The following is an 18143-nucleotide window of genomic DNA, read 5'->3' as shown; positions in this document are numbered from 1 at the left end:
GCTCAGAACTTCTCTGTAGGGGATCAGAGTTGAGGGCTTTTCTGTAGGGATTCGTCCACTTAAGTGATTGGAACCCAAGGATCCTCTATAGTGATCAAGGCTTAGGGCTCCTGTATAGGGATCAGGGATTGGAGCTTTTCTGTAGGGGGATAGGGACACAGGGATCCTCTGTAGGGACACAGGGATCCTCTGTAGGGACACAGGGATCCTCTGTAGGGACACAGGGATCCTCTATAGGGACACAGGGATCCTCTGTAGGGACACAGGGATCCTCTATAGGGACACAGGGATCCTCTATAGGGACACAGGGATCCTCTGTAGGGACACAGGGATCCTCTATAGGGACACAGGGATCCTCTGTAGGGACACAGGGATCCTCTATAGCGATTGCTGGTCTCCAAAGGACCTGAGAGGCCACCATCCCCAGTGTTCAGAGACCTCCTGTTCTAGCAGAAGAATGTACAGCCTGTGCCTGATTGCTGCTCTCCTAGGAGCTCTGCAAGTTGGACTGTCTGAGTTACATGTTGGCCAGGCCTGCTTGGATAATTTCACCAAGGGAAAGCCCAACTTTGTGCTGGAGCTGAATGATTCTGTGAGCGATGGGGCGACTTTCCTTTCCTCCCCACACCTGGACAGGGCCAGGGACTGTATGGAAGCTTGCTGTAGGACTGCTGGATGTAACCTGGCTCTGGTGGAGCTGGCACCCAATCAGGATGACCTCATTCAGTCTTGTTTCTTGCTGAACTGCATCTACAAGCAGGAGTTTGTCTGTAAGCTGGCCAGGAAGGAGGGATTCCTCAGTTACGTCCTATTGGATGTCAGCAGCAAGTATTTACAGCGATGGGAAGGGATGGAAGGTGAGTGGTTGCTGTATTCTATCTATATGTATGGAAGCGCTGTCCTTATTCTATCTATATGTATGGAAGCGCTGTCCTTATTCTATCTATATGTATGGAAGCGCTGTCCTTATTCTATCTATATGTATGGAAGCGCTGTCCTTATTCTATCTATATGTATGGAAGCGCTGTCCTTATTCTATCTATATGTATGGAAGCGCTGTCCTTATTCTATCTATATGTATGGAAGCGCTGTCCTTATTCTATCTATATGTATGGAAGCGCTGTCCTTATTCTATCTATATGTATGGAAGCGCTGTCCTTATTCTATCAGGGTCACAATGATAAACCTCCAACCAATTACCTTCCCTATTCTCTAAATTGTCTGCCTCCAAACTTCTCCGCACAAGGGCCACATTTTCATATTACTAATGTTCCTGGGCTGAAAACAAAATCAGTTTTATCAAATGTAAATATGTTTTACTTGGAGGTTTTTTGTATTCCACTTCTAAACAAAACAAACAAAACAAAAACAGAAAACTTCAGTAAACAAAGCAAATTCCACATAAACCTTGGGGGTCATTCACAACAGAATGTGGTGGGAAATCTGCATTCATAACGCATGGGGTGTGCATTCTACTGTGGATGTTAGTATCCCACCGATACCCCAATAGCGAATCGCAAATGCAGTCTATATGCCTGCACCGCATTGCATGGTACCGCAATACCGTGTAATGCGGTGCAGTGTCTTTGAAGAGTTGTGCATTCAAATGAATGGGCTGAAAATCGCACTGCACTGAGTGGCAATGAAATTGCATAGGAACGCAGACCGCTTTCCTGTGCGATTTCAGGTGTGAACCGGCCATCAGAGCCCCCTTACACCAGTGACCCCATCAAAGCCCCCTTACATCAGAGGGATGATAAAATCTTGCAGTGGGCTGGATTTGATTTAGAGACCCCCCGCTCTAAATAAATGAATAAATTGCGTTGTTTGCGGCAGAAATCTCCACATTAAAGCTTAATGCACACAGGTGTAAGACAATCATCTCACTTATGCTGAATCTTTCTGCCAGAAGTTGGCTGAAAAATCCAGCATTAAAGTTCTCTCTGGTGAGTCATTCGCAGTCATTTGCGTAACTACTTTCTAGTGGTTAGAATATTCATTTGTTCTAGAATGACGTTGCGCACATACAAATAAAGTTATTCCAGTGTGCTTCTCTCTGAATGCAGGTTTTACAGAGCTGTCAAATGGCAGCGATGAGAATGGGGCTTACACTCGTATCTTCTGAGCTTTAAGTCCAGCAACTGTATATGTATTTGTCTCCTAACTCCACCAAGAACTGAACTCTTCTATTAGATGCAGTCTATTCACCTTGGACTTTCAATTAACCCTTCACTCTAACTCCTAAATGTTTTATTTTTCAAAATTGAGAAAAAAAAAATCATATTTAAATTGAAATCTGTCAACCAGGTTATAATTGTCTCTAAATCTTCTTCCCTTTTTTTTTTTTTTCTTGGTTACTAAATGAGAAGTTTCACATCCATGTCTGCATGGAATCCTGTAGGGGTTAGTTAATGTTGTTTGCACTTGGTTTCTTTTCTGGAATTTTCTCGCAAGGTTAGACCCTCTCCAGTGTTTGTGTCCTTTATGTCCACAGACTGGAATCCACTCGGATAATTGTTGTGTATACTTTTCAGAAGTGCCGTGATCTATTATATGGCCAAAAGTATGTGGTCAACCGACCATCACATTTACACTATATGGCCAAACGTAGATTAACCCTCTAAATAAGTTCTGGGGTTTCTACTTTATTTATATTTATTTCAGGTACTTATATAGCACTGTCAATTTACGCAGCGCTTTACATATACATTGTACATTCACATCAGTCCCTGCCCTCAAGGAGCGTACAATCTAAGGTCCCTAACTCACATTCATACATAGTAGGGCCAATTTTTTATTTTTTTTTTTTTTTATACAGGATCCAATTAACCTACCAGCATGTCTTTGGAGTGTAGGATGAAACCGGAGTACCCAGAGGAAACCCACACAGGCACAGGGAGAACATGCAAACTCCAGGCAGGTAGTGTCGTGGTTGGGATTCAAACCAGCGACCCTCTTGCTAGGTGGAAGTGCTAACCACTACACCACCGTGCCGCCCAGTGGTATGGTTGATTTTACAACATACATGGACTTTTACGTGTGTCCAACCTTGTGCGCACAGTTTGGGGAAGACCCTTGGTGTGGAAGAACCTGAGGCGCCTGCACAGAGCTCTGAACACCTTTGTAATGGGGGGGGGGGGGGCACACATACTGTTCATGAGAGAACAGGCAAAGCAGGAGGGGAAGTTGGGACACACCATAATAATGTCCATGGGGGTTGGGGCACTCAATTTTCTTGTCTGTGGGGAATCAGGAGTTCACTCTATATGAATGTCTTTAGAGGAATGGAGAAAAGTTGGGACACTCCACAAGAACACCCATGGGGGGGTGGGGCACGCCATATTTTTGTCTGAGGAAGCAGGGGCACACTCCATATTGATGTCCATTGAGGAATGGGGTGTAAAGTGGCTATAAAAAGTCTACACACCCCTGTTTATAATGTCAGGTTTCTGTGATGTAGAAAAATTAGATAAAGATAAATCATTTCAGATCTTTTTCCGCCTTTTTTAATTTGACCTATAAACTGTACAACTCAATTAAAAACAATCTGATGAAATCTTTTTGGGGGGGGGGGGAGAGTAAAAATAAAGAACTAAAATAATGTGGTTGCAGAAGTGTGCACACCGTCGTCTAACTGGGGATGTAGCTGTAATCTGAATTAAGCAATCAGATTCAAACTCATGTAAATAGCAGTCAGTACACACCTGCCATCATTAAGCCCCGCTTCACACTAGGGCGACCTGTGAGGCGACCTGTTCGCCTCACAGGTCACCGTAGGTCGCCTCCCATAGGGAAGCTGCGGACCCGTTCTAATAGGAGCGACACAAGTCGCTCCGACTTAGAAAAAGGGTCCGGAGCTTCTTTGGGGCGACCAGGAGGCGACCGCCATAGACTTCAATGCTATGAAGTCCGTGGCGGCCGCTCCGAGGTCGCGGTGCGAGGTAGCGTCGCCTGCATGTGAACGGGGGCTTAGAGTGCCTCTGATTAACCCCAAATAAAGTTCAGCTGTAGATCTGTCCTGACATTTTTTATTTTGTCACATCCTACAGCAAAAGCCATGGTCCACAGAGAGCTTCCAAAGTAATCAGAGGGATCTCCTAGTTATCAGTCAGGAGAAGGGTACTGTACAAAATAATTTCCAAGGTTATTAGCAGTGTTGGGGTAGTTTACTCAAAAAATGTAACTAGTTACTTCTGTAAATTGTAATGAGATTACTTTACTAGTTACTGCATTTGAAAAGTAACTTCACTACTTATTATTTTACTTTCCTCTTTCCTAATTGACCGTGTAGAAGAAGATACATGACACTCTTTCTGCATAGAGTTTATTGTATAAACACAGGCTTTGGGAAACATGAGAACAAAACCTGAAAAAAACAGAATAAAACATAAAGTGCAACAAAAAGTCATAAACTTCATCCCTCTCTATTCTTCGAAATAACGATTGTATCGCACGGCTTGGGAAACACAGGAAAGCGCGTTCCTATAGCCTAGTAAAGTAGTGTAGTTACCAATATTAGTATTGTAACTAGTAGTTACTTTACTTCGTTACCAAAGTAATGTAGTTACTGTAATCCGTTACTTTGTAACTTGTTACCCCCAACACTGGTTATTAGCTATACCATGGAACACAGTGAAGACAGTTCTCATCAAGTGGATAAAATATAGCACAACAATGACATTACTAAGAACTGGACGTCCCTCTAAAATTGATGAAAGGACGAGAAGAAAACTGGTCAGGGAGGCTGCCAGGAGGCCTACAGCAACATTAAGGCCCCATGCACAATCTTCTGCTCTTTTGCTCTTGGCTCTTCTTCTTCCTCCAGTCCTCCGACGATGTCTCCGGTGATTATGGCGGTCTCCGGTCTCTGCAGCTTAATATATAGTCATTAGGGGCGTGGCCGCCCGATGACGTCACCGGGAGGCCCCGCCCCCTTATGCAACAGACGACGCCATCTGTGACATAAGGGGGCGGGTCTCCCGATGACGTCATCAGGCGGCCACGCCCCTAATGGCTATATATTAAGCTCCAGAGACCGGCATAATCACCGGAGACATCGTCGGAGGAGGACCGGAGGAAGAATATTGGACAGCAAAAGAGCAGAAGATTGGACAGCAAAAGAGCAGAGTGGAGAAGACCGGAGCGGAGAAGATCGGATGAAGATTTTTAATAAACTTTTTCAAGAGCAGTAAGGATGTGGAATTCTCTTCCACAAGCAGTGGTTTCAGCAGGGAGCGTCAATTGTTTAGTTCAGAAAAACAATTTGATAGGCACCTTAACGATTATAACATACAGGGATATACAATGTACTGTTGACATGAACACAAGCGAACTCACACACCACAGGTTGAATTGGATGGTCTGGTGTGTGTGTGGGGGTTTTTTTTTTTTTTTTCCCAGGCTTACCAACTATGTAATTGTAAAGGGCTGGTGCCTCTGTTTGTCTCATTTTTATTTCAGTCGGTCCCGTTTGATGAGATTCTCCCTCACGGGTCTCTGGATCTTAAAAAGTTTTTACTTCCCTGCTAGAGTAGACTCCCCGGTGGCCTGTTTTTTATTGCCTCTCCAAGCCACCTCGGCATTCTACACTTCCGGGATGTTATATGCCTTTGTCCTCCACTGCATACCGCTCCCTTCCCCACGTCACTACTATGTTCTGCCAGAGAAATTGGCCAATGAAGAGCTGTAGAGACATGATGGGGTCCCTTTTAATGGCGTCATGGGCAAAAATGTTACTTTACTGCTCTACACTTTATTAAAAAAGAACATAATTGGACCTTAATTTAAAAAATCTTTAAATTTTTTTGTAAAAAAAAATGGTGATTTATTTTAGTCAATAGCAGTACAGCATATCAGATCACAGGAAGCATGGTCTACAGCCCAAAACAAAGGAATGTATATGCAGAAAATTGTTATCTGAAGCATTTTAAATCCATTAAAGTGCAGGTTAGCGGCATTTGTAGATTAGGCATAGCAAATCATGGGCAGGATACACACATAATTACCAGAAATGACCCCCCCCCCCCCTTTAAAGGAAGGAAAGACATTTTGTACCCAGGAGCATATGGTGGGGGTAAAGGGGAGGGAGGGGGGCAGGAGACAAACAAACAACCAGGGAGGAGAAAGGAAAGGGTTAATGGTAAGAACACACCCATCTAGTACCAGACCCCTCACTCAGAGGAGAACATAGGTGGACTGCCGCAGGTCAGGGTCCAGGGGGACCATTCCTTGTCAAACTTTAAGAGGCATCGCCTATTCATGTTTTATATAGCGGAAGAGCAGCATTCACCATAGCCTCCCACGGGGACACTTCAGGTTGCGTTGAGGATGACCATTTCATCAGAATCTTTTTTGGTATAGTAAATACACAATAGAAGGACACTACCAAAACATATGTAAATAGGATCCCGGTTGAGGTCTACAATGGGGACAGGGGGGGTCCCGAGCTGGAAACATTCTATGGAGCATGGAGGGGGTATAGTACACCCGGTGAGTGTACTTAACTTGAATGAATTTATCCTTGGAGGAAACTACAAAACCTAGGGCCCTGCTCCATTCCACAACTCCCACAGTTTTTCTATCTTAGGGGTGTCAACACAGTGGAGAGCACCATAAAGGGTTGAGGGAGATTTATCTTAATCACCAAAGGCCAATAGTTCCTCAATGGGATCAGCTTGGAGGGAGAACTGCAAGAGCTGAGACCTAACAGCATGGCGCAACTGGGAGTACCGGAACAACATCCAGCCCGGCAAACAAAACCTGTGAGACATTTGGGAGTAAGATGGCAGGGTACCTGAGGGCAATTATGTTCCTGAGTCACAAAACTTCCCATAAATAGACCCGGTAAAGAGAGAAAAAGGTGGCGTATGTTGTCAGTTGGCATTGACCCTGTCTTGATTGACATGGATCAAATCTTCAGTCGCAGTTGAGCAACGGCCAGCCAAGATCTTCGCTAAAATCTTTGCGTCTACATTCATAAGGGAAAGTGCTGAAATAACGTGAGATCTATTCACCCCTGACCCATGCTTAAAAGGAGTTCCACAGCACTAAAGGAGACGCTGAGTCTCCATTCACAACCCAATAATTACAGAGGGATGCGGTGAGCAGCTCTGGTAAACGATTGTCCATTGCCCAGAATCTGGGGAGACGCCACAACCTAGAACCAGAAGGGTTAGAAAGGGAAATGTTTAAACAGTGGTGCATGATCAGACAGGAGTATATGTGCCTCTGTGACCCAACGGTGAGTGGTGGAGGAGGCAAAAGCCAGGTCCCACCTCCACAGGGTCTTAAAGTTGGCTGAGTGACATGTAAATTCTTTGGTATCTGAGTGTAAGTGCCTCCAAACATCTGTCAGAGCAAAGGTAGAGGCTCATTGTGCTAAGTCGGATGTACCCCAGGGTACCCCATGTAGTCTATCTAGATCTGGGCAAGGAACCATAATAATATCTCCCAACAGGAAAATTGCATTCAATACCTAACCCAAAGCCAGAGGCAGCAAATTGAGCTCCACGACAACCATATACAGTGCCTTTAAAAGTATTCATACCCCTTGAAATTTTACACCTTTTTGTCATGTTGCAACCAAAAACGTAAATGTATTTTATTGGGAATTATGTGATAGACCAACATAAAGTGGCACATAATTGTGAAATGGAAGGAAAATGATAAAGTCTTTAAACATTTTTTTAAAAAAGCATTATCAAGTGTGGCGTGCATTTTGTACTCAGCCCCCTTTACTCTGATACCCCTAACTAAAATCCAGTGGAACCAATTGCTTTCAGAAATCACTGAATTTGGTAAATGGGAGTCCACCTGTGTTTAATTTAATCTCAGTATAAATACAACTGTCCTGTGAAGCCCTCAGAGGTTTGTTAGAAAACCTTAGTGAGCAAACGGCATCATAAAGGCCAAGGAACACAACAGACAGGTTGGGGATAAAGTTGTGAAGATGTTTAAAGCAGGGTTAGGTTATTAAAAAAAAAAAAAAAAAAAAAAATATCCAAAGCTTTGAACATTTCATGGAGCACCGTTCATTCCATTACCTGAAAATAGGAAAGAGTATGGCACAACTGCAAACCTTCGAAACACAGCTGTCCACCTAATCTGACAGGCCGGGCAAGAAGAGCATTAATCAGAGAAGCAGCCAAGAGGCCCATGGTAACTCTGGGGAGCTTCAGAGATCCACAGCTCAGGTGGGAGAATCTGTCCACAGGACAACTATTAATCGAGCATTCCACAAATCTGGCCTTTATGGATTGGCGGCAAGAAGAAAGCCATTGTTTTGAAAGAGCCATAAAAATTCCTGTTTGCAATTTGGGAAAAGCCATTTTTGGGGACACAGCAAACATGTTGAGGAAGGTGTTCTGGTCAGATGAGATCAAAATTGAACTTTTTGGCCTAAAAGCAAAATGCTATGTGTGGCAGAAAACGACTGCTGCACATCACCTTGAACACCCCATCCCCACCGTGAAACTTGGTGGTTGCAGCATCATGTTGTGGGGATGCTTTTTTTTTTTTTTCAGCAGGGACAGGAAAGCTGGTCAGAGCTGATGGGAAGATAGATGGAGCAAAATACGGGGCAATCTTAGAAGAAAACCTGTTAGAGTCTGCAAAAGACTTGAGACTGGGGCGGAGGTTCACCTTCCAGCAGGACAATGATCCTAAACGTACAGCCAGAGCTACAATGGAATGATTTAGATCAAAGCATAATAATGTGTTTGGCCCAGTCAAAGTCTAGACCTAAATCCAATTGTGAATCTGTGGCTAGACTTGAAAATTGCTGTTCACAGATGCTCTCCATCCAATCTGACAGAGCTTGAGCTATTTTGCACTGCAAAATGGGCAAAAATGTCACTCTAGCTGTGCAGAGCTGGTAGAGACACCCAAAAAGACTTGCAGCTGTAATTTCAGGGAAAGGTGGTTCTACAAAGTGTTGATTTACGGGGGCTGAATACAAATGCACGCCACACTTTTTTTTCTCAGATATTTATTTGTAAAAAATTGTTTTAAACCATTTTATCATTTTCCTTCTTCACAATTTTAATTGTGGAAAATGTCAAGGAGTATGACTGACAGTACAAGCATGCAAGATAACCTCTCCGATCTATCTGAAGCCATGCGTACCCTAAAAACCCTTAACAGCAAGGACTTCTGTATTAAAATACTAAAAATACTTTACTTCCAGGTGCATAGTTGGAATAGGTCGCACGAAAATATGTACCGCCTTTTTAAGCTGTAATGCAGATTTTGTGAACACCGTATAGCTGAGCTCTGAAGATAAGGAATGGGCAAAAACAATTTTTTTGGCTATTGGCACAGTTTAAAAAGGTTGGCTTTAATGCAGTGTGCCCTATCTCTAGCTGCTATAGTGTTCCTCCGCTTCTCGGGTCCCTCTTCGGCCCTCCTGGACCCTCCCTCCTGCTGAGTGCCCCCACAGTAAGCCACTTGCTATGGAGGCACCCAAGCTGAGCAGCAACTCCATGTGACCATTCAGACACTGAGCTGCAGCCTGGCAAAGCCACCTTTCTCTCCTCATTGGCTGGCTTGCTGACTTTGACCGCAACTGGAGCCAATGGAGCTGCACTGCTGTCTCTGCCAATGAGGCGTCCCGGGCAGCCAAGACACTCCTGCAATATCGCTGGGTCTAGATGGACCTCAGGTAAGTATTAGGGGGGCTGCTGCACACAGAAGGCTTTTTTTCAATGCATTAAGATATATATATATATATATATATATATATATATATATATATATATATATATATATATATATATATATATATATATATATATATATATATATATATATATATATATATATATATATATATATATATATATAAAAAACCTTCTGACTTTACTACCACTTTAAGTCAGGAGTAATATACTCCATTACAATAAATTAATTGCATCACTCGCTGTGACTCTAAAATAATCAGTGAACAATCAATTTTATGTGCAAAATTCCTTGAATAAATACCTTCGTAAGAAGCCTAAAAATTATAAAAATGAATACCAGCACTCCTTATAGTAATTTGTGTGTGAAACTTCGATCAATAAATTCATGCATGACTTCTTCCAGCAGCGTTTTTTCTATGAATTTACTGAGTTGAAGTTTCACACACAAATTCACTATTCGAGGAAGCGTTTGGTATTCATTTTTATCATTTCTATGTGTAGCAATATTTCCAGGAATTGGGCCTGATGTGGGTCTGCCATTGTTACCGGAAACACTTCCAACACATTTAAGTTGAAAACCCAAGTGTGAGAACTGAGACAATGACCATTCCGCCATCTTTGGTTTGTGTTGTTTATTTTATAATGGGGATGGGAGAAGGGAATGAGTGGGATACTCCTCTGGCTCAACTAGGTTTAACTGGGACACTGTACAGAAAAATGCCCGTTAGCGCTGTCCTGACGCCGGCTGAATGCCGACCAATGCTTCCTGGCACTTTAAATACTGTTCTGCTGAAAGTGCTGAAACTTCCATTTTAACTCAGAAGATCCAGGACTGTAATGATCCTTGACTCTTGACACTCTGTCTAGCTCAAAAGTCCTGTACATGACTCCCTCCAGCCCTTCACTGACTGAGGTAGCTCCTTGTGACTGCTTGTACTGCTGCAACTCTTTAACACTGCACACCTGACTCTTCAGGGCCCAACCACTGGTGCCCCCCACACACCTCAGGGCCCCCTCACTAGGCAACCCCCTCTACACCTGCAGGGTCCTCCCACCAGGCAACTCCCTCTACACCTGCAGGCTCCAGGATCCCTGGGACCTTCACCGGAGTGGTCCCCTCCACACTAGGCAGACCCCAGGGGCAGTTCTCCAGTACTCACGACCTTGGAAGGCATTCCTGGAACTGAACCCCTCTTTCTCCACTGGTCCTCAGCACACTGGATCCTTTCTGCAGCTCAGCTCTCCCTTCTGGATACTCGGGTAGCCACACAAGACACCCAATCCTTCTGACGGGAGGAGAGACAGCTGTAGTTCCACCCCCCCGGGACTCTGCTTCCCACCAAAGACATTGCGTCATGCATTCCCCTCAAACTTATACCCACTCCCAGAATCCTCTGCGGCAGAATCTGCCTTCTGGGGTAGATACAAGCCTGAATGGGCCACTGATTGGATTTCCTCCACTGCCCAATGAGAATCCTCTCAGTAACCACACATGGGAGACATGACAGCCAAGCTGAAATCATGGCCCTGCTGTTAGGCAGCCAAGGCCCACTATACTTTTACCTAGCACCTGCCCTGTAGGGTGCTACATAAGTTTTTCATGAAGGAATTCTGCACATAAATTGATCATGGATTATTTTACAGTCAGGGCGACACTGCTATGAATTTCTAAAAGAGATAAACACAAAAGCAAACTTGTATTATTTTGCAGCCTTATAATTCCTAAATGTGGTTGCTACATTAGTGGGGTGTTTTTTTTTTTGCTTCTATTTTTGTCTGCAATCCAGCCAGTAAGTTAGATTTTTTATTTATTTTCTTGTTTTGTTTGTTTTTTCCATGAGAAAAGCTCTCCAGCAGAATGAATCTGTTAGAGATGAGACAAACCATTTAACATTTACAGGGGTACTTACAATGATCAGCTTTTATATATTTATGTAAAAGGGGGAAAAAAGGTTGCTGTAATTGCTTATAAAGTATTAACCAGAATTTGGCTAATATTGTGTGATTTGACTAATACTTTCAGTTTATTAGTGTATTTAAATCTACTAGTACATATAACACCCCCCTCCTCCCAGACTGACAATGCTGCTGTCTTAATGTGCCCCCTGTGCTCATTCTTTCAGAGTGGGGGCACTCGACTGCAAGAGGTATAGTTTTAAAAAAAGAAATAAAATCTAACCAATTCCTCTCTCAATGCTAAAGCGCACGGATGGATGAATCTCTTGCTGTGGCTATTGTATTCTGATATCTCTCTGTACAAGCTGTCAGAATACCCAAACAGTGTCTGCATCTAATTTCGTTGTTTGGCTTAAAATTTTTTACCTGCCTTTGATTTTTTTTCAGTCAAAGGAATTTTGGGTGGAAGGGTGGTGAGGGCCATCCACCAAGCAAAATTCACTCCGTGTGGCTTGTTTTTTTACTTGTGTAGCAGTTCCCTGTTGGTGCCGAATGTCCAGCTCCTTCTACTTTTTTTAATAAAAAGCGCTCTGAGTGGAGGAGGTGGGGATGAACATCATGATCTTCCTCCAATTTCAGAACACCTTTTATTCACTGAAAAGGATAAAAGGCTTTATATGAATGAAGGAGATGAGGAGTGTACTTCAGCCCGAACTACCAAGTATCAGTGCTGGATGTTCAGCACATTTCAGCCTCAGTAAAAGAAAAATATGTAACAAAAGTTGCAGCAGAAATAAAGCATACTTAATTAGTGCTAACTTATTTTTACTGTGCAAATGTACAAAATCAAATTTTTGCCATACTTTTAAGGCCAAATCCACCTTTTTGGAGCATGTTACACCCATATTTAGGATGCAATTTGCTCCAGTAGTAGGGCTTTTTTTCTGCCGGAACGGAGTTCCGCCACCTCTGGCAGCCCTGTCCTCTCCTGCTTGTCACAAAACACAGAAGGTAGAGGACTCCCTTCCTCCATTAGCTTCTGTGTGCTAGTGTCGGCAGGCACCCAGGGTGCATGATGCTGCATGTTTTACAGGTGGATGTCCCGGGTCTTGGTGCTGCAATTACCCACATTTTTTGCAAATATGGGGCTTGGCGAGGCAGCTTCTTAGACCGCATTCACACTGAAGCGGCACGACTTCGGGGGCGACCTGTGAAGTCGCGTGCACCACGACTTTGGCACGACTTGCACGGACTTCACAGAATGAATGTCTATGCAAGTCGCTCCAGGTCGCCCCAAAGTAGTACAGGACCCTTTTTCTAAGTCGGAGCGACTTGTGTCGCTCCTATTAGAACCGTTCCTGTACTACACTATGGGACGCGACGGTGCACGACTTGTCAGGCTGACCAAGTCGCCTGACAAGTCGTACTAGTGTGAATGGAGACTTACTCCACTTGTTACAACTGTGTGTAGCACAGAGCCCAGTGAAGTGCTGTGAAACTCCTCCTCTGCTCTGTGCTATATTCCTGATAATAGGCAGAGCAGAGCTGCAGGAATGTTACTGTGATGGAAAAAAAAGCCTGGGCACAGCTACCAGAGCCGTGATGCCTGCATTCTGCAAGAGGTGAAAGAGAGCTGTGAGAGCTTTTTGTGTGGGGGGGGGGGGGGGTAGGAGGGTTTGTGTAAGAGCTGGGGGGGGGGTGAAAAGGTGAGAGAGCTAGGGGGAGGATCTGTGAAAAGTTGAGAGCTGGGGGAAGGGAGAGGATCTGTGAAAGAGCTGGCGGGGGGGGGGGGGGGAAATCTGTGAAAAGGTGAGATAGCTGGGGGGAGGGGGGGGATTTGTGAAAAAGGGAGAGCTTTGGGGGGGGGGGGATTTGGGAGAGAGCTGGGGAGGGGTATTTGTGGAGGGGTGATAGAAGGGAAAGGGGCGTGCAGATTGTGCAGATGGGAAAGCTATGAGGATAAGCTGTAGATGGGGGTGCAGAGGTGAGTTGTGCACTAGGAGTGTAACCTGTGGATGGAGGGGTGCAGAGGTAAGATGTTAATGGGGTACAAAGGTGAGTTGTGGACGAAGGTGCTAAGGTGGACAAAAGAAAAAACGCTATCTGGGTGGGATAATAACCACTGTATCCATATGGATTGTAAAGACCCAATGGAAAGTCTCAGTGCAGTTTAAGAACCAAAAGGTTTTTAACGCAATTGTCCACTTTTAAAGTTAATACAGTACCAGGTCAGTGGGGTCCAGATGTAAAAGGGCTGATGACCGGTGGAGCAAGATGGAACAAGACCGCCCCGGTGTGCAGGCTGACAGCCGCTAGCACAAAGCCACAGCTGTATGGGAGCCAGGCCGGGTCCTACCAGCGCTCCCGTGTGACGTCACAACAGAGCGAAGGCGGAAGTGCCGGACTGGAATAGGATGCCTGGAATGCAGAGGAGAGAAGGGTTGCCGTGACGACGTGTTTTGCATGCATGCACTTTGTCAAGTTACAGGAATGTCGGCAACAACAGAATTTAAAACCCATTGGAATGGGGGCGTAGAGTGGGCAGAGCTAATTATTGTAAAAACAAAAAATGTCCGATAGTGATGGAACCTGCACCCCTCCGTGATAAAGAGCTGTGTCGAAATGATGCACCCTGACGGGTGCTCAATCTATACAGTCACGCAAACCATAACCACAATAAAGTGCTAGATGAAACCCCCGGGTGGACGACAATAAATAACATGAATGGTGAAGGAACACGGTGTATTAGGTCAAGCAATAAAAAGATTAAGGACAAATCCATGAATATAGTATGCATCCATAAATTTTAAAACCATGATGAGCCCTTCACAAAATCTCCCAGACCTGTGTTATGAAACTTGAATGGGTGAAAAACTCACACAGGATGGACCCTCTGACAGGCTGCTGAGGAAACAAGCCCAGCCAGGATGGTGCAGCGTTACAGGTGGCCTTAATGGACTCCAATCCGTGGGATGATGGTAAAGAAGGGCCTCGAAGAGGGACTGGTAGGATCCCACTGTACCAGATGGAGAATGGGTGGGAAGGGTCCCGACTGGTGGTATTGCCGAGGAGAACACAGGAGCCTGCCAACGGCGGTACACAACGGGGAAGTAACTCGGACGTGACGTCAGACACTCGGAGTGTAGCCACCCAAAACTGGGCTTGAGCTGCAAGTGATGGGTGGCTGGATCCACTGGTGGAATGTAGACGGAACAGGAGGAGGCAGGGTGAGAACACTGTTGTCCTGACAGCGCATTTCGGGTGTGGCCCTTTTTCAAGTCATATGATGGGAACAGCGAATAGAGTTTAAATAGGAGCTGGCCGTAGGGGGATAAAAAATCCGAAACTAGGGCCTTCTCTTCCTTCAGCCCCTCAGGTGACTTCTAAGAAAATCCGTACAGTAAAAAACCTCATCGCTCCTAGTAAATTAAATTCTAGAATAGAGAAGCATGGACATTCGGTCGTATTTTGACCCTAGACCTGGCATTTTTCAATGTAGAAAACGAGGTTGCTTATCATGCCAGTTCATCCAACATGGCCAGCCTTCCTTCTTCAGATAGCGCAGGTTACACCTATGGTATCAAGCAGTTTATATCCTGCTCCTCTGAATATGTTATTTATTTACTTAAATGTTCATGCCACCTTTTTTATACGTAGGGTGAACCACGCGTTCTTTGCGGAAACGTGTGGGTGAACATCGGCGCCTCAGAAAAGTGTTGCCCAAAACAGTGTTCCACACCATTTTCTGATCCACCATGCAAAGGATATTCAGAGTCTTAGGGTAGCAGCCATATAATCTTTACCTAATAGGCTCCCTAACAACCAATGAGAGGTTCTCCCTGCTGTACAGACGGAAATACATTTGGATTTATAAACTAGCCTCTTTGTTCCCCAACGGGCTTAACGAGGGGCTAGAGGTGTATAGCATTCTGTAGTTCGTGTTCCTCAGTCTTTGGCCTTGGGGGTGTTTGTTTAATTTTTCATGGTATTTTTTAATTAACATATTTTCTAAAGTTCCCATTGTCGTTCCTGTTTTTTAGTATTGTGTGTTTTTTTTTTTTTTCCCATGGCTAGCCCCTATTTAAACTATTCATTGTCCCCATCACGTGACTTGGAAAAAGGGCCACACCTGAAACGCATTGTGAGGACAACTGAAGACAACGGTGTTCTCCACCTGCCGCCTCCTGTTCCATCTATGTTCCACCAGTGGATCCAGCCACCCATCACCTGCTGCTCAAGCCCTATTTTGAACAGCTACTCTCCGAGGGTTTGATGTCACATCCAGGTTACTTCCCCATTGTGTACCGCTGTTGGCAGGCTCCTGTAGTCTCCTCTGCGATACCACCGGTCGGGACCCTTCCCACCTATTCTCCATCTGGTACAGTGGGATCCTACCCATCTCTCTTCGAGACCTAAAGGGACCTGCCTTTACCATCATCCCACGGCTTGGAGTCCATTACGGCCACCTATACTGCTGCACCATCCTGGCTGGTCTTGTTTCCTCAGCAGCCTGTCTGAGGATCCATCTTGTGTGAGTTTTTCACCCATTCAAGTTTCGGAATACAGATCTGGGGATTTTGTGCAGGGCTCATTAGTGTTTTAACATGATAATGGTAGAATCATGGGGTGCTACACAAGGGGGGGGGGGGGGGAATGATCTTTCTTTCATATCAAGCACCCTATCCCCCCCACGCCTCATCCACCAAGGTTTTTAATTCTACCTGAAAACTGGGAAGGGAGTTAGATGACTATAGTTTGTTTGTCTGGAGCTTCACCAGGTCTCTATAAACTGTTTGAGAATATCTCTATATAGGGTCCCTTAGAATGAACAGGATTAAAATAAGACTTTTGTTTGAAATTGGTGTGTGTGTAACTTGAGGATCTAAGACTACCTCAGGAACTTGGTTGTCAGGGCTACCTTCTGACAATAGTTCTCGTAGAACCTGTAGCATATTCTCTTCTGAATGGATGGACTTGTCCTGTATCGCTATCTCAGAATGGACATCCTTAGTTTTATTACCATCAACATAATGTATTATAATGGTAAAGGACTGAATACATTTATTTTTTAAAAAAGGACCTTAATCCATTTATACAGTCTGGTGGGGGGGGGGGGGTGGGTATGACCTCGGGCATTTCATTATTAAAGAAAGCTCTGCTCCTGTAGGAGTATGAAGATAAATGAGAGCTCTTCATAGTGCTCTCGACTATATTGCATCAATTTTTTTTCTTTCTTTTTCAATCTTCAATGTCGACCCCCCCCCCCCCCCCCCCTTATCGACCTCGTCTAGTTTTTCTTTTCTTTTCGGACTCCCTTTTAGAGGATGCATCAATTATGAATCAACTAGAATTTGTGAATTATCGTTATGGCCATATCTTAAGGCTTCTAATTTAAGGCGTGCTCCCCTCTGATATGCAAGTATCCAAGTCACAAGATGGCGGACTGCACCTATTGTGTGTAGAGATGGGAAATCTAGAGCTAGTGGAATCTGTGGGCTTATCAGATGGTGGTGCCCATACGGGGCTGATAGTTGGAGAATCAGTTTGAGTAGTCACAATGACAATTGGTGGATCATTGTCTACATTCTGATTGGTGGAGGAACTGGTAAGTGTCAGGGGGAGACGACATGTCATGTTGAACCTTGGGTGGGACTTCCTGGGAAATTGGATGCTGAGTTGGCTCAGTGGAGACTGCCCATTGGTATCTATTCTGTTTCTTCTTATTGGATTTATTTTTGCCTGTACTATTTTCAAAATTGTGTGGTGTTCTTTTAAGGCCCTGTTTGTCGCCTAATCCATTAACATGGATGGGATGTCCAGTCAAATGCTTGACTTTTATTGTAGTCTGATATCCCACTCCAGTTTTTAACTTTATCAACCAGAGAATCTTCTCCCCCCCCCCCCTTCTTTTTTTTTTTTTTTTTTTTTTTCCCATTATCCTCGAATACTTTTCGCCATTTGGAATACAGACATGAAGAGTTGTATTTTATACATGCACCCTTTTTTGTGCTATTGCTAGTTTTCTTTCTGTTTGATTATAAGCCTCATCCATTTGACCGTGCTAGTAACTGCCATTCTTTGGTTAGGTCGTCATCCAAGAAGTCACATTGCTTCTTGATATGCAATCCTCTAAGGGTAATGCCTAATTCTAGATACCTCTGCAAAAAAGTAAAATCCCATATTTGGTTTCATATTCTTTTGCATTCTGTAGCATGTCAATTTCGAAGGCCTTTGTGTGGGGTGGTTTGTCTTCTGCTAAGGTATGATCTGCTGGAGCTTGAGTATCACTAAAATGATCTCTATTTTTAACTATTTGGTCAAAGATGCATTGGAGTCTATCTGATCTATTAATAGTCATAGTTATGCTGAAAAGTTAAGACAACACTAAAAGGGAGAAAAAGAAAAGGGGGGGGAAAAAGAAAAGGAAGGAGAGAAGAAGAAAAACAAATTGTTTATAAAAATTACCATATTTATCGGCGTATAACACGCACCTCAATTTTAAGAAGGACATTTCAGAAAAAAAAGTTTAAATTTCAAATAAACAACTTTGAACTCAGAACTTTTTTTTTT

General features: G+C 44.1%; 1 protein-coding gene across 1 annotated transcript in view; it reads left to right on the top strand.

Moving 5' to 3' along the window:
* The first annotated feature begins 366 nt into the window (after positions 1 to 366).
* SPINT1 (serine peptidase inhibitor, Kunitz type 1) overlaps positions 367 to 18143 on the top strand; it is a 106143-nt gene continuing 88366 nt past the window's right edge. The window contains exon 1 of the mRNA XM_082242592.1: positions 367 to 857. Within this exon, the coding sequence (XP_082098718.1) occupies positions 458 to 857 (400 nt within the window). The 5' untranslated portion in view covers positions 367 to 457. The remainder of the gene's footprint in view (positions 858 to 18143) is intronic.

This window comes from Pelophylax lessonae, assembly GCF_965119305.1.
Source record: "Pelophylax lessonae genome assembly, chromosome: 13".
NCBI classification, from domain to species: Eukaryota; Metazoa; Chordata; class Amphibia; order Anura; family Ranidae; genus Pelophylax; species Pelophylax lessonae.
This window is presented reverse-complemented; position numbering and strand designations above follow the sequence as displayed.